This window comes from Chelonoidis abingdonii, chromosome 6 (genome assembly GCF_003597395.2).
Source record: "Chelonoidis abingdonii isolate Lonesome George chromosome 6, CheloAbing_2.0, whole genome shotgun sequence".
NCBI classification, from domain to species: Eukaryota; Metazoa; Chordata; order Testudines; family Testudinidae; genus Chelonoidis; species Chelonoidis abingdonii.
In genome coordinates, this window is record NC_133774.1 from 94,268,059 (window position 1) to 94,283,286 (window position 15,228).

At 44.9% G+C, this 15,228-nt stretch overlaps 1 protein-coding gene across 4 annotated transcripts in view; it reads right to left on the bottom strand.

The window, feature by feature from the left end:
• Positions 1–15,228, bottom strand: part of JAK2 (Janus kinase 2) — a 168,645-nt gene that overhangs the window by 88,957 nt on the left and 64,460 nt on the right. For all 4 annotated transcript variants that reach the window (XM_032777884.2, XM_032777893.2, XM_032777900.2 and 1 more), the window contains exon 2: positions 6,580–6,825. In XM_032777884.2, coding sequence (XP_032633775.1) covers positions 6,580–6,799 — 220 coding nt within the window. In that variant the 5' untranslated portion in view covers positions 6,800–6,825. The remainder of the gene's footprint in view (positions 1–6,579; positions 6,826–15,228) is intronic.

A 15,228-nucleotide genomic window follows, 5' to 3' on the forward strand; every position in this document is an offset into this window, starting at 1 on the left:
ATCATACCATCCCTTCCATAAACTTATCAAGCTTAGTCTTAAAGCCAGATATGTCTTTTGCCCCCACTACTCCCCTTGGAAGGCTGTTCCAGAACTTCACTCCTCTAATGGTTAGAAACCTTCATCTAATTTCAAGTCTAAACTTCCTAATGTCCAGTTTGTACCCATTTGTCCTTGTGTCTATATTAGTACTAAGCTTAAATAATTCCTCTCAAATATTTTTTAGATCAACAAATTGCACTATATACCTTAAATGAAATTAGAGCTGGCAACAGTGGAGGTTTATTACACCCTACAACAGACTGAACAGTTTGAAGGAACAATTTAAAAAAATTGTACTTCTTTACTCTATGTACTGTACTTTCAGTTTGTGTTCCTGACAGGTCACTTCATAGGTACAAAGATACAAAGCCTAAATTTTTCATTACACGGATATATCTATTCACTATTGGAACAGCAATGAAAAAACCTGACACAGATTCATGGCAAATGTCTAGAAGAGAAAGGAGTTCACCAATGTAAATGTTATTTGAGTGTACTGCCTTTGCAGAGCCACACTCTTGCAAAGTATACACGCTCAACACAAGTTACCTAGCAAAGCAGCACCCCAGACCGAGTGCCCCCTTGTGGATTCAAACATTCACAACAATGTTACCAAAGGGACCAAGCCCCAACCACCTTCGGTCCACTAATTCACAGAAAACTATCAATTACACATTTCTGTGAGAAACGCATTGCATAACCATGCTATGAAAGCTGCCTTAGATCTAGTGGAATGAACTCTAATTTCCTCACATTTACAGGGATACCAACTAAGCTGCAACAACTTAATACAAAGCCTTACCCATTTTGAAAGTCTCTGTACTGAAAGTGATTTCCATCCCTAGACTTAGCACCAAAAGTTAGGAATAACCTAAATATTTTTTGTCCAAACTACTCGAAACTCCCTTAAATATTAAGTTCATGCAACCTAGTTTCCTCAGACAATACATATAGCTTTGGGGAAAGATGGTATTTTTATAGTCTACTATAAATGAAAATCAGTAAAAATTGGGGCAAGGATATAAGAAAATATGTTTAAACTCAAAGGAGATGACACTGAATGATGATTGTTAACTCACAGTGCAGTGTCCAAGGATTGTAGGACCTAAAGTACAGCACGTGAAATCAATCTCTTGTTCCACAACCCCTAATAAAACCTAGTTACAACAGATCTGAATTAAAGACACCATTCCATTATCTAATTATCATTTCTTTTTTGGATTTAAATTAGACCTTATGAGAGCAAAATTTTTTGCTGTTTAATTTCTGTTTAGTTCATGTAGAGATGCAGACTCACTCTTGCAGCATCTCCTGCTGGTGACTTCTGGGAATTAGCTCGTTCCAGCTCCGGAGCGCCCTCTGCAGGCCGGTGATCCACCTGTCTTTTTGGCCTCCGTGTCCCTCCCTGGACCCCAGTGCCCCTTTAACTGGCATGCTGTCCCCTAGCAGTATCCCACCAATCTGGGTCTCCCCTCCCTGGGGAACCCCCAATCCACTGTCCCCACCTCACCTCAGTCTTGGCTACTGCCAGTCATCGCTTAGCCCCCATTCCCTGGGGCAGACTGCAGTGTATCAACCACTCATCACAGGCAAAGGGGTTTGGATCTGCTGCCTCTGCCTACCCGTGGGCTGCCCTTTTGCAACCTCAGCATCCAGTTGGCCTTACCCTAGGCCTGCAGCCTGGTGGGGGTTTCCAGGCCAGAACTCCCCAGCTCCTCTTGCCTTCTCCCAGCCCTGCTCCACCTTAGGTACCCAGGTATGCTCCCCCGCAGTCAGGCCCTTCTCCCTCTAAAGGCAGAGAGAGACTGAGACTGCTTCAGCCCAGCAGTCCCTTTACAGGGCCAGCTGAGTCCATTTGGGGCATGGCTATAGCTGTGGCTGTTTCCCCACTCAGCTTGGGCTGTTCTCCCAGCCCTCTCCCAGGGCTGGTTCCAAGCCTGTCAGGGCTGGAGCAGGTCATCACCCCGCTACAGTTCATTAAAACTAGCTGAAGTGTGTACAGATAGAGCAAAACTGTTTCAATTATTTGACTATTGCTCTCAGCTTTCATTCGTTTCAAAATCTGGCCAAAAGTTAAACAGCTCTAAAGGAATCCCTTTGGATTCAAAGGAATCTTTTTGACCCCTTAAAGAACTAATGGGCAGGATTCCCTGGAAAACTAATACGAGGGAGCAAGGAGCCCAGGACAGCTGGCTGTATTTTAAAGGAGCCTTATTGAGGGCGCAGGAACAAACCATCCAAAAAGAATAGCAAATATGGCAGGCAACCAGCCTGGCTTAACAGTGAAATCTTCAATGAGCTTAAACTCAAAAAGGAAGCTTACAAGAAGTGGAAATTTGGACAGATGACTAGGGAGGAGTATGAAAATATTGCTAGAGCATGCAGGGTGTAATCAGGAAGGCCAAGGCACAACTGGAGTTGCAGCTAGCAAGAGATGCGAAAGGTAACAAGAATGGTTTCTATAGATATGTTAACAACAAGAAGGTGGTCCAGGAAAGTGTGGGACCCTTACTGAATAGGGGAGACATCATAGCGACAGATGATATGGAAAAAGCTGAAGTACTCAATGCTTTTTTACCTTGGTCTTCACAGACAAGGTCAGCTCCCGGACTGCTGCACTGTGCAACACAGTATGGGGAGGAGGTGAGCAGCCCTCAGCGGTGAAAGAACAGGTTAAGGACTATTTAGAAAAGCTGGATGTGCACAAGTCCATGGGTCCAGATCTAAGGCATTCAAGGATGCTGAGGGAGTTGGGTGATGTGCTGCAGAGCCATTGGCCATTATCTTTGAAAATTCATGGTGATCGGGGGAGGAGAGCTGCCAGTCGGTGAAGAGCATCCACCGATTTTTCCCCGTGGGTGCTCCAGCCCCGGAGTACCCATGGAGTTGGTGCCTATGGGAGCAGTTCCTTAGGGAATCCATTTTGAAGCACGTGGAGGAGAGGAAGGTGATCAGGAACAGTCAACATAGATTCACCAAGGGCAAGTCATGCCTGACCAACCAGATTGCCTTCTATGATGAGATAACTGGCTATGTGGATATGGGGAAAGCAGTAGATGTGATAGAGCTTGACTTTAGCAAAGCTTTTGCTATGGTCTCCCACAGTATTCTTGCCAGCAAAATTAAAAAAGTATAGATTGGATGAATGGACTACAAGGTGGATAGAAAGCTGGCTAGATTCGGGCTCAAGAGGTAGAGATCAATGCCTCAGTGTCTAGTTGGCAGCCGGTATCAAGGGGAGTGCCCCAGGGGTCGGTCCTGGGGCCGGTTTTGTTCAACATCTTTATCAATGATCTGGATGATGGGATTAATTACACCATCAGCAAGTTCACAGATGACATTAAAATGGGGGGGAGGTAAATATGCGGAGGGTAGGGATACGGTCCAGAGTGACATAGACAAATTGGGGGATGGGCCAAAAGAAATCTGATGAGGTTCAACAAGGACAAGTGCAGAGTCCTGCACTTTAATGAAGAATCCATGCACCGCTACAAGCTGGGACCAGTTGGCTAAGCAGTAGTTCTTCAGAAAAGGACCTGAGGATACGTGGACGAGAAGCTGGTAGAGTCACAGTGTGCCTCATTGCCAAGAAGCATAGCCAACTGTGCAATATTGTTACGCGCGCTCAATTTGCACATCCGTTCGTAGTGGCTGGGTATCAGTAAGAGAGGGCGAGGATTGTACAACCTACTAGCCAGAGGAGATGGCCGAGGGATCAGATGCATTTAACAAGTGGCCTCCGCATCTAATAACTATGAGAGGGGAACACATTCAAGTCTGTGTCGCCTCCACATCCCGGACTGAGGTTGCGAGCATGCTCCACTACTTTAGAATTGTATCCGCCACCACGCACACGAGAAACTGGAATGCTCGGTGACGGTCTGGAGGCTGAGTCGCAGCGGAGCGCAATAGTAAAAGAGTGGCAATCTACGCTAGGGGAGCGCGGGGCACTATGCACGCCTTACAGGAGTCGGCAGATGGCACAGAGGTTTACTTTACGTCTGCAGAAGAGAAGGGGCGGTGCGAGATCGGATCCACTGCATGTCCTTTGCACAGCTAGAACAGGGGGAGCTTTAGCCACAAGCAGAGTCTCGGAGCATGACGTGCTGTTGTAGTCGGTGCACGGATGTGAGCTTACGTTTATGACAGATACAAAAGTAGCGCACATAGTCCCAAGTTGGCAGTGGGAGGTTTACGTGGATATTAAGAAACCACTTTCAGCTAGGAGGGTGGTGAAGCACCTGAATGGGTTACCTAGGGAGGTGGTGGAATCTCCATCCTTAGAGGTTTTTAAGGTCAGGCTTGACAAAGCCCTGGCTGGGATCGTTTAGTTGGTGTTGGTCCTGCTTTGAGCAGGGGATTGAACTAAATGACCTCCTGAGGTCTCTTCCAACCCTAATATTCTATGAATCCCTTTCTTGTGTGTAAATATGTAATATCTACTCCCTCTCAAAAGGTTTCATAATAACCCACGGTCCTGGCTGATGATTCTCTACCCATTAAAAAGGGTTTACTCCTCTATGGCCCAAAATGAGCTATTTTTTATTTACTGCTTGCCATATTTACCCATTACGGCCACGGTCCTGTAAAGATATATGCATGCAAGTAAATTCACCTACATAAACAGTTCCACTGTACTTAAAGGAACTATTCACATTTGCAAAGTTATCATACATATAAGTGTTAGCAAGCTCAGGATAAAGACCATAGGTCATTATAACAGCTATTTCTAACTACAGCTAGTCAGAACTTTTTTGACAAAATGGAATTTCATAGAAATATGCATATTTTGTCAGAGCTGAAAACTTTCATAGAGATATATTCGTTTGGATGACATTTTTGTCAAGAAAGGTTTTGAGATCCCACGTTTGCTGGTAACTTCTGACATAAGAGACAGACAATCATAGACTCATAGGACTAGAAGGGACCTCTTGAGGTCATCTAGTATGGTCCCCTGCACTCATGGCAGGACAAAGTATTATCTAGACCATCCCTGACAAGTGTTTGTCTAACCTGCTATTAAAAATCTCCAAAGATGGAAATTCCACAACCTCCCTAGGCAATTTATTCCAGTGCTTAACCACCTTGACAGTTAGTAAGTTTTTCCTAATGTCCAACCTAAACCTCCTTTGCTGCAATTTTAGCCCATTGCTTCTTGTCCTATCCTCAGAGGTTAAGAAGAACAATTTTTCTCCCTTCTTTTTGTAACAACTTTTTAAGTACTTGAAAACTGTTATCATAACCCCTCTCAGTCTTCTCTTTTCCAGACTAAACAACCTCAGTTTTTTCCATCTTCCCTCATAGATTATGTTTTCAAGACCTTTCATCATTTTTGTTGCTCTTCTCTGGACTTTCTCCAATTTGTCCACTTCTTTCCTGAAATGTGTCACCCAGAACTGGACACAATACTCCAGTTGAAACTTAATCAGCGTGGAGTAGAGTGCAAGAATTACTTCTCGTTTCTTGCTTACAACACTCCTGCTAATATGTCCCAGAATGATGTTTGCTTTTTTTACAACAGTTGATACAGAGAGAGACAAATTGAAAAGCTGTCAATCTAAAAACCACCATTCTGACACAAATTTCATTTCATAAAAACATCTGAAAGGTTTTGTTTTCATTTCCGGGTGGAACAAAACAAATTTCAAGATGTTAACATTACTGCAAGAGAGAATTATTGTCCTCCAGATAGCTGAACTTCTAACCTAAGTTCCCTGTAAGCTGTGTGGCCACACAGCAGCCTATTTAGCACCACGCAAGTGCTCAGTGAACCCACCGTGGTTGGGGACCAGCTAGGGGAGGGGTACCCCTCCCCCAGGCTCCAACCTGCCCCAGACGGGGCGCACTTCCGCTGGTGCTGACTCTGCTGCAGCCCAGCCTGGCCCCTGGCCAGTCCAGGGTGCCCCTCCCATGGCACGAACCCAGCCCTGGCCCAGATCTGCTGGGGTAGGGGAAGGGGCACCTATCCTGCAGCTCCAGCCCAAGCCCTACAGCTGCTGCTGCTGCAGGGAGAGAGGTGCCTCTCCCCCCACAGCCCATGCAGGGGGAGAGAGCTGGGGGAAGTCCTCTTTCTCCCCACTGTAATCCTGGAGCCCCCTCCCACACCCCTGCACCCAACCCTCTGCCCCAGACTAACCCCAGAGCCTGCACCCAGAGCCAGAGCCCTCACACCACTGCACCCCAACCCTCTGCCACAGCCCTGAACCCCCTCACACATCACCTCCATATTGGTGCACATAAAATTCATCGGGGTGCTTTGCAGAGCTGGTATAAGCAGTTCTGTTGATAAACCCTTCCTAAATAGTTAAAGTTTTGAATGGCTAATGTGGAGGTAATTACTATTAATCAGCAAATAATGACTTCACATAGCAGAGAAGGGTCAGAAACAAACAAACAAAAACATTGTTCTATACATGCATGAGTTATAGCATAATACATTTTAGTCAGGAATTGTGTGCACTATATTAAAAACTAATGTTGCATGAAGCTGAAACAAGATCACGCTGTCACTAGAAAAACCAACATATATATTCTTACCGCAAGCTTTACAAGCAGTAGCACAAATATCTTCTGCAATATATTCGCCAGCTGGAAACTGAAGATAATCTCCTTCGGTCTTCTCCGGGGAATGATAAAGGTAAACCTGAAGCACTGGCTCTGTCTGCTTGGGAGCATTTGCATTCCCAAGGATGTCACCATTTTGGTGGACAGCAGAAGTCGCTGTTCCTTCCATCTCTGTCATTGTAAGGCAGGCCATCTTTTCATTATGTTTAGAGCATTTGTCTAAAAAAAAACAAAAACCAAAAAAACCCCAAAGTTTATTTGCTGGTTTTAAAATGCCAGGAAAACTGAAAGAGATATACAAGATCTGGTATCTCCCATATTTACATGGCAATAATACATAAACTTGTTACAATTTCCTACATAAATATGTAGATTAAAAAAAATGGGATGCTTTTCACTGGTAATGTCAACATTTTGAAGCACAGGAGCCTTGAATTATAGTACTGAGTTAGGACTGCATAATTTCTCAGAAAGTTTAGCAAAAAGTGAGTTCCTCTACAATTTACAATGCAGTTCTACTCTGAACAGTGCCTCTGTGTGGGAAAAATAAAAAGGCTTTTTAAAGTTCCATCATTATTGCCTCTCAATGAATTCCAAAACAAATATGTTCACTTTACAAGTAAAATCAGGCTTCTTAATTGTCAGCCCTACAAACTCAGAGCTTCTGCAGGCCAAATTAGTCCCTTTGTTACACCTGTGCAACCCTATTATCCCCTCAGTGACAGGTCAGAGGTTGAACTGATGATGTGTAAGAAGGAATATCAACCAGGTCACACACTGGCCAATTCAGAAAAGAATTCCTGTTCAGTTGTGTTTTAGCCCAATCTAAAACAGTTAAATTTCCTCCGTAAGAGAAAGCTTAGAATACAATTTTAATTAGAAAGACTTCAGTTTTCAGAAAATGCGTCTATTCTCCTAGCATTTCCTGAAGTGACAATTTATTCTAAAATACATGACAGGAAATAAAGGTAAAAACAAAGTCTAGGACTGTATGAACCAGACTCAAATATTATGCCAATATTTTAAGAAGGAGCTCCATCAAACATTCTGCTCTGGGATCAATCACACGTACCAGTGTGCATGTACTCACAGAGAAGACTAGCGAAGAAATTGTTCTCCCATTTATACAAAAATGCTCTCTCATAATCATAACTAAGGATGAAGAGAAAATGACTTGGCACGCAACCTAATATATTATATGATATGCTCTTTAATGTTAAGACTGAAACTGAAAAAATAAACTGAGAACAATGACAGTATAGCACACTGTCCAACAAATATAATTTGAAGGTGGGTGGGATGGGTTATAGGGGATGCAATGTAAATATTTTGGAACTATATATCATTTGGTGCAATCTACTCCCTTCAAAAAAAAGTTTGATCTTCTGTGGTAATTTTTTAATCACTCAGGACTAAGTCATCTCTCGCAGGAATAGTTTAGCTGGATCCAGAGGGGGTGAACTCCATCGGAAGCAGTGAAATCACTCAAAACCTCTCAATTTGGGGATGGAATTTTTAAAATGCACCCAAGAGCACAAGACTGGCTAGGCTAAGACCGTCTTTGTTCTCATATGAAACCATCATGAATTTTTCAGTATAATCAAAACTTATAATAAAGAAAGACACTGGTACAACCCTCTAAAGCAGGGGTCGGCAACCTATGGCACGTAAGACAATTTTTAATGGCACGTGGCTACCTGCTGGGACTCCAAGTGTCATTAAAAATCCTGCCGACGCGGCAAGCCGCATGGTCCGTGGTCCCGGGCCGGAGTGCTGGCCCGAGCGCGGCAAGCCGCTGCCCCCTCCCCAGCCTTCCCTGAGAGCCCTGCTGCTGCGCGCACAGCACTCTGGGGGCTGGGGCTGGCGCTAGGTGCTCCCGCAGGGAGAGGGAAAGATGCTCCCTGCTCATCCGGAGCCCTGCTGCCGCGTGCTTAGTGCTCTGAGGGGCAGGGTGGAGCAGGGCTGCGCACGGGGGTGGCGGCGGAGGTGGCGGCAGGGCTCCGGATGAGCGAGGAGCCTCATGGTAAGGGGGGCGGTTGGGTAAGGGGTGGGGGCAGTCAAGGGACAGGGAGCAGGCTGGGTTGGATGGGGGGGTGGTATACTGGGGGGTAGTTAGGGTGCAGGGAGAGTTGGATGGGGCATGGGAGTCCTGGGGTCTGTTTGGGGGGCGGATAGGGGTCAGGGCAGTCAGGGGACAGGGAGGAAAGAGGGTCCTGGGGGAGCAGTTAAGGTGTGGGGGGGGTCTCTGGAGGGAGTGGTCAGGAGACAAGGAGCTGTGGGGGTTGGATGAGTCAGAGTTCTGGGGGGACTGTCAGGAGGTAGGGGTGTGGGGAGGGGTTGGGGCAGGCAGGGAGCGGGGGGAGGTGTATGGGTCCAGAGTTTTGGGGATCCTGTCAGGGGGCGGGGAGCAGTTAGATAGGATGGGAGTCCAGGGGGTGTGGATAAGGGTTGGGGCAGTCAGGGGACAGGTAGGGGCTAGGATCCTAGGGGGCAGGGAGGCTTAGATAGGGGGTGGGGTCCCAGGAGGGGGTAGTCAGGACAAGGAGCAGGGGGGGTTGAGGGTTCGGGAGGGGCAGTCACCGAGCCCTCTGCCCTGAGCCCTGACCCCCACACACACACCCAGCCCTCTGTTGACTCCTTCACCCCCCATGACCCCAGCCCTGACTGGCACCCCCACACATACCCAGCCCCCCTACCCTGACACCTGCACCCCCCTCACATGCCCCCAGCTCTCTGCCCTGACTCTTGCACTCCCCACATCCCCAGCCCCCCCACATCCCATGCACCCTGCACATCCCCACCCCCACCACCAAATGGGAGCCCCTGCACCCTCACTCACATTCCCACCTGCACCCCTCACACCACTTGGGAGCTGCCCAGGTAAGTGCCCCCACACCCAAACTTCCTGCCCCAACTCTGAGCCCCCTCCTTCACTCTAGCTCCTGGCCAGACCCTTCACCCCTAGCCCTGTGCTTGGTCCACTCCAACTCTCAGCTCAGTGCAGAGAGAGGAAGAGAATGGCCCAGAACCAGGGAAAAGGTAGGTACCCACTGTATGTGGGCAGGGCCGGGACCCCAGACCAGCACTGGGTTGAGCGGGTCCAGCAGCCGGGATCCCGGCTGGCAGGAGCCAGAGGATGGAACCCCTGAGCAGCAGTGGGCTGAGCAGCTCAGCCCACTGCCGGTCTGGGGTTCTGGCTGCCAGACACTTCCCAGCTGGGGTCCTGGCTGCAGGCCTCACCTCAGCCCACTGCCGGCCTAGGTGAACAGAACCCCAGACCAGCAGCGGGCTGAGTGGGCCGGTGGCATAAGATCAACATTTTAACTTAATTTTAAATTAAGCTTCTTAAACATTTTGAAAACCTTGTTTATTTTACAATACAACACTAGTTTAGTTATATAAATATATAGACTTGTAGAGAGAGATCTTCTAAAAAACATTAAAATGTATGACCGGCACGCGAAACCTTAAATTAGAGTGAATAAATGAAGACTCGGCACACCACTTCTGAAAGGCTGCCGACCCCTGCTCTAAAGTTTGCTTATATAAAAGCACTTGGTCTCATTCAGCACTTGCTTTTTGTTACAAAGAATATTTAAAACGAAATGTTGAATCATAAAGATGTACCGTACAAGTAGCAGATTTTTAACAATATTTTGTTGTGAAATTAACAAGAAGCTATTGTTTTACTAGAAGTCAAGTCTGGAGACATGCATTAGATTGTCACAAAGTGCAACCTATTTATTTTCTTAGACTTGATGAACTATATTATTGTTTCATAAAAGAATCTTCTGAAATGCAACTCTTTGATTATGCATTCAGACCAAAATTCCTTCTATTGCTTGAGATTTTTCAATGTACAATCAAATTGCTATTTAAAATGTTGATTTCCACCCATTTACAATGTGATCTGATTTAATATACCTATCAAAGTACTGCAAAACATATTTCTTCTTTAATGCAGTAGGTTAATTAACATGGGCAAAAGACCATTTTGATGACAATTCTGAAAGAAAGTCTACAACACAAAGAAATCAGAGATTGTTTTAAAATAATAAAAGCAAAACTAGTACACAGAGTCAGTATTTCACAGCAACTGTAGGTTGTTTCCCTAGGTGCAAGTGTAATCCACTGTGGGTTATGCATCCCCCACCCCATGTCTGATCAATAGAGCATACTGGACTGTTAGAGCTCTGACCTACGGAGCCTGGCTCTTTAGCTCAAACTGTGGACACTTGTGCTTTTTTCAGCCTGGAGTTTCCCAGTTCTGTTCCTGGTGTGTCAGACAAGACAGTGGCTGTCACACAAGGAGTGGTACTAATATGTAAATGTTCAAGTAGAAACAGCCACATTCATTTTAGGCACACAAGAAAGCCATTTTTCCTAAAATGAAAACTACCTGATGTGTATCCGCCTATAGCACCATGCCAAAAGCCTTTCAAAGGCATAAAAGGTGCAGTTTTTGTTAACAACGTGTCTGTCTGTCATTGCTTTCTGTAGCATGGGAGTTTCTCCTAGGAAACTTTACTAAAGTAGTTTTAATCTGCTGATGAAGTCTGGAGCCCTCCCTTCATTGCAACAATAATTCCTTTAAATAGTACTACTTTAGTAGAGAAACTCGGGCTTCTGTCCAAAATAAACATTGACTTCCTCTTCTCTGAGTTGTCAGGTCCTTCCATGTTAATCACTTTACAAGAAATAGCATTGTGTCCATTTAACATCCTCTTTCAGTTATGCAAAAAACTGAAAACTTCACAGTTGTAACAAAAGCAGATGAAAACAATTCCAGAGATGTGATTTTTAAGTTGATGGTGCCTCTTAAATTATAGTATTTTCTAGTTTCAACTCTTCTATTAACCTGAAATCAGAGGTGCAAGTAAGCCGGTACACAGCCAACCGAACTGGCAGAGCCAGCAGTCAGAGCCCAGGCCCTTTAAATCGCCAGAGCCCTGGGACAGTGGTGGCGGCCAGGAGCCCTGGGCTCTTTAAATCACTGTCAGAGCCCCGAGGTAGCGCTAGCAGCAATAGGGGCCAGGAGCGTTGGACTCTTTTAATCGACGCTGGAGGCCCAATGGTGTGGGCTGGGCAGCAATAAAGGGCTGGCTGGCTGGCGGGCAGAGTCTGGCTCCAGCCCGTCCCTTCCATCTCAGGCCCCATCCCACCCCCTAACCTTGCTCAGGACCTCGGCTGCTCTGCATACAAGTAAGTCTCTAAACTTACTTTCACCCCTGCCTGAAATGCTTATGAAGCAACCACGTGAAAGCAAATACTACAGTCTCTCTGAATCAGTTTATTCATCAGAAAGTCTGTTCAGACCCCAATCCTGCAAACACATGAAAGCACACACCAGCAGTCCTATTGAAATCAACTGGACTATCCTTGCATATAAGTGTTTGGAGGATCAAGGCCTGAAAGTGCCATTCATATTAATTAAATTGTTATCATCTGTATTTTGTCTGCTCATTTTACAGCTGATTAACCAACTCCGTTACCTTTATTCCTAGCTCTATTTTAAAAGCTGTTCATTTGCATAATCCCAAACAAATGAGATTATCAGCCTACCACCAAATTTTAAAAAGTGACCTGGCAAGAAATTTTCATTGCTCCATTTTTTAGTTGACCAAAAGCCCAAGTTACATTTTAAGCATCCCAAAATTAATAGCAATTTGAGAGGGAGGGGCAACATTAACTTCCCCTCTGGTAAAACAGATTTGCTTTGACTGCACTCTTTAAATGTGTGAAAAATACAGAAATTCTTAAAAATTACATGGTGGCAGTTAGTCTCTCTTTTGTAAATTATATTATTTGGTGCTATCATATTACAGCTAGAATTGACTTTTCTACTCTGGTACCTTCCATTATTGTGCAAATACATGGGTACAAAATGTATATCCACAGACGCAGATATCCGCAGAGCTCTACAAGGAACTGCAAGAGCGACAGCAGCAGCATGTTGGGCTGCCACTTGCAGGAGCCATCACCCGGCCCGGGCAGCTCCTCTGGCAAGACTGTTCCACGTGCCCCCCTCCTCTTGGTCCGTCAGACTCATCGGCAGCTGTTCCTGGTCATGTTAATGTGTGCAAGCAGCTTACGTGTTCCTGGACAGGAATCCCGTTCAAACAGCAGTGTGCATCTCCCACCCAGTGGCTCCACGGATATCTGCTTTAGATCTGGGGATATAAATTTTGTATCCATGCAGGGCTTACAAATACTCAGCTGTCAAACTGGAGCATGCCAATCTGAATGTAACATTTGCCATGTAACCAAAACTTAGCAAAATTCAGAAACAGAATGGACATTTATATAGGGATTACAAGAATACCCAGAGTTACAATAGTTACAGCTAATCAATGTTGGAAGAGACAGTTAAACTCATGATTCAGGGCTTAAATCAATCTCTAACTACTTGGGAGCAGGAGGTTTATCACACTTCCTCTGAAGCATCTAGTGCTGGCCACTACCAAAGACAGGTTACTGGACTAGATGGACTCTGGGTCTGTTCCGGTGTGGCAATACCTATGATCCTAACCAGAATGATATGTGACTGCAAGCATTTGATGGACCAGAGCTGTCATTCTTTGGGATGATCAAATAATATTACTATCTATGTCCATTTCACCAGCACACACACGCACACACACATACAATATTCCTCTTCTACCCTTCATCAGGGCTGATTTTAGTTGCCACCTGGATGTTGGATTGGAATGGTTCACCTGCTTGTCCATACACATGCAAGGAAGAAACTGGTTATTTAAAAGATAATGTCATTTCTATTCACTTTCAGCAGAGCCAACAGTAGGCGTAATGCCTGTATATTTAAAGGAGTGAGAAAGGAAAATAATTTACAGTCGGGGAAACCCTGGATTCTGATGAACTTCCAGTTATACAAACAATTCTCATATGAACTTACTACTTCCTTACTGGTCACGTTAAATCATGCTTTCCAACAAAAAACCATCATCATTACATAAGCCTCTAAATGAAGCCACTATTACTACTCTGAGTAATCACAAAAGGGATTTCTCTAACTGTACATTTTACAAGCCTTGGTGCTCTGCTGAACTCAGACCTAAAAATCCTTGCTAAAATACTTGTGCTGACTCTTCAGTGCACTTCACTTGGCCAGCACAAAGAGGATGGAAAGGGAGCTTAAACAGCCAGCTGGGGATTCTACTTGCATGTTTCTGGGAGACAAAGTCAGCAGAACTGGCTCTATTTATGCCATCTTCTCCTCCCCATCCCACCCCAGGTGCTGCAACTGGAATATGCAGCACTCTGGTGATCACAGGCTAACAGGAAGACCCATCGCACAGTCCTCAGGCATCTCTTGATTTGTGCCATGGGCTAAGCTAGCCCTATAATGCCCCCTTGATAGAAGGGACAGAAAGCTGTCTCTGTCTGCTCCATTCCAGGCATGCCAAGCTCTGCCATGGTGCACATGAAGATCTGCCCTCTTGCCTACAGAATAGCACAAGCAGTTTCTAGTCTGACTTAAGGCTACAATCAGGATTGTGTCTGGTAATTCAAATATAAAAAATCCTTACCCATTCTTCAAAACATATTCTATGTTACACAGGGATTTGAGATGAAAGAATTTGTTTTAGAGATGACATGACAAGGGAAAACAATGAGTTTTTTTTTGTTTCTTTGCAATGCATTATAAGTATAAAGGCTTTTTTAAACTGTGGAAATTTAGGTCTTTTCTTTCATGCTTTACTGGAAAGTCTCCATAGACTACAGGAGATTTAGTAGGATTGTAACATTAGATAAACCATATACGTGAAACCCGATTAATTTAGAGGGGCATACATTTTTAGTCAGATGTTTAAAACTATGTTTTTCTTTTGTTTTTGTCAATGTCTATTCAGCTCGAATGCCCAACAAATAACTAAAAGAAGAGATCAGGGTTCAGGATTCAGTATCACACCATTTCAACTAAAGGTGAAGAACACTCCCAACCCACATCACAGAGGCCCCTCCCCATTGAGGCTTCAAGCAAAACAAGGATTACAAGGTTTGACATTCCTGACAGTTATGAAGTAAAATATGAGCAAGGAAACAAAAACAACATCTTACAGATCTGCTTTATATTTCATAAAATACAAACTAAAGAAGAAAAAAAAGAAAAACTTCCCATTTTTCCCCCTTCTGAGGTCATCATTAACTGATGTAGAAAAAGCATTTAACCCTTTGGATCATTTGCCTTTGATATATCTTCAACAACCGAATAGTGAACATACATACTTTGGAGACTCAACATTCCAGCACTCTCTTATTTAGGTCTGGTCTACACTATGCATTTATACCGATTTTAGCAGAGTTAAACTGATTTAACGCTGCACCTGTCCACACAAACGACGCCCTTTATATCGATATAAAGGGCTCTTTAGACCGGTTTCTTTACTCCTCCCCAGCGAGAGGAGTAGTGCTAAAATCAGTATTACCATATCAGATTAGGGTTAGCATGGCCGCAAATCGACAGTATTGGCCTCTGGGCGGTATCCCACAGTGCACCACTGTGACCACTCTGGACAGCAATCTGAACTCGGATGCACTGGCCAGGTAGACAGGAAAAGCCCCGTGAACTTTTGAATTTCATTTCCTGTTTGGCCACCGTGG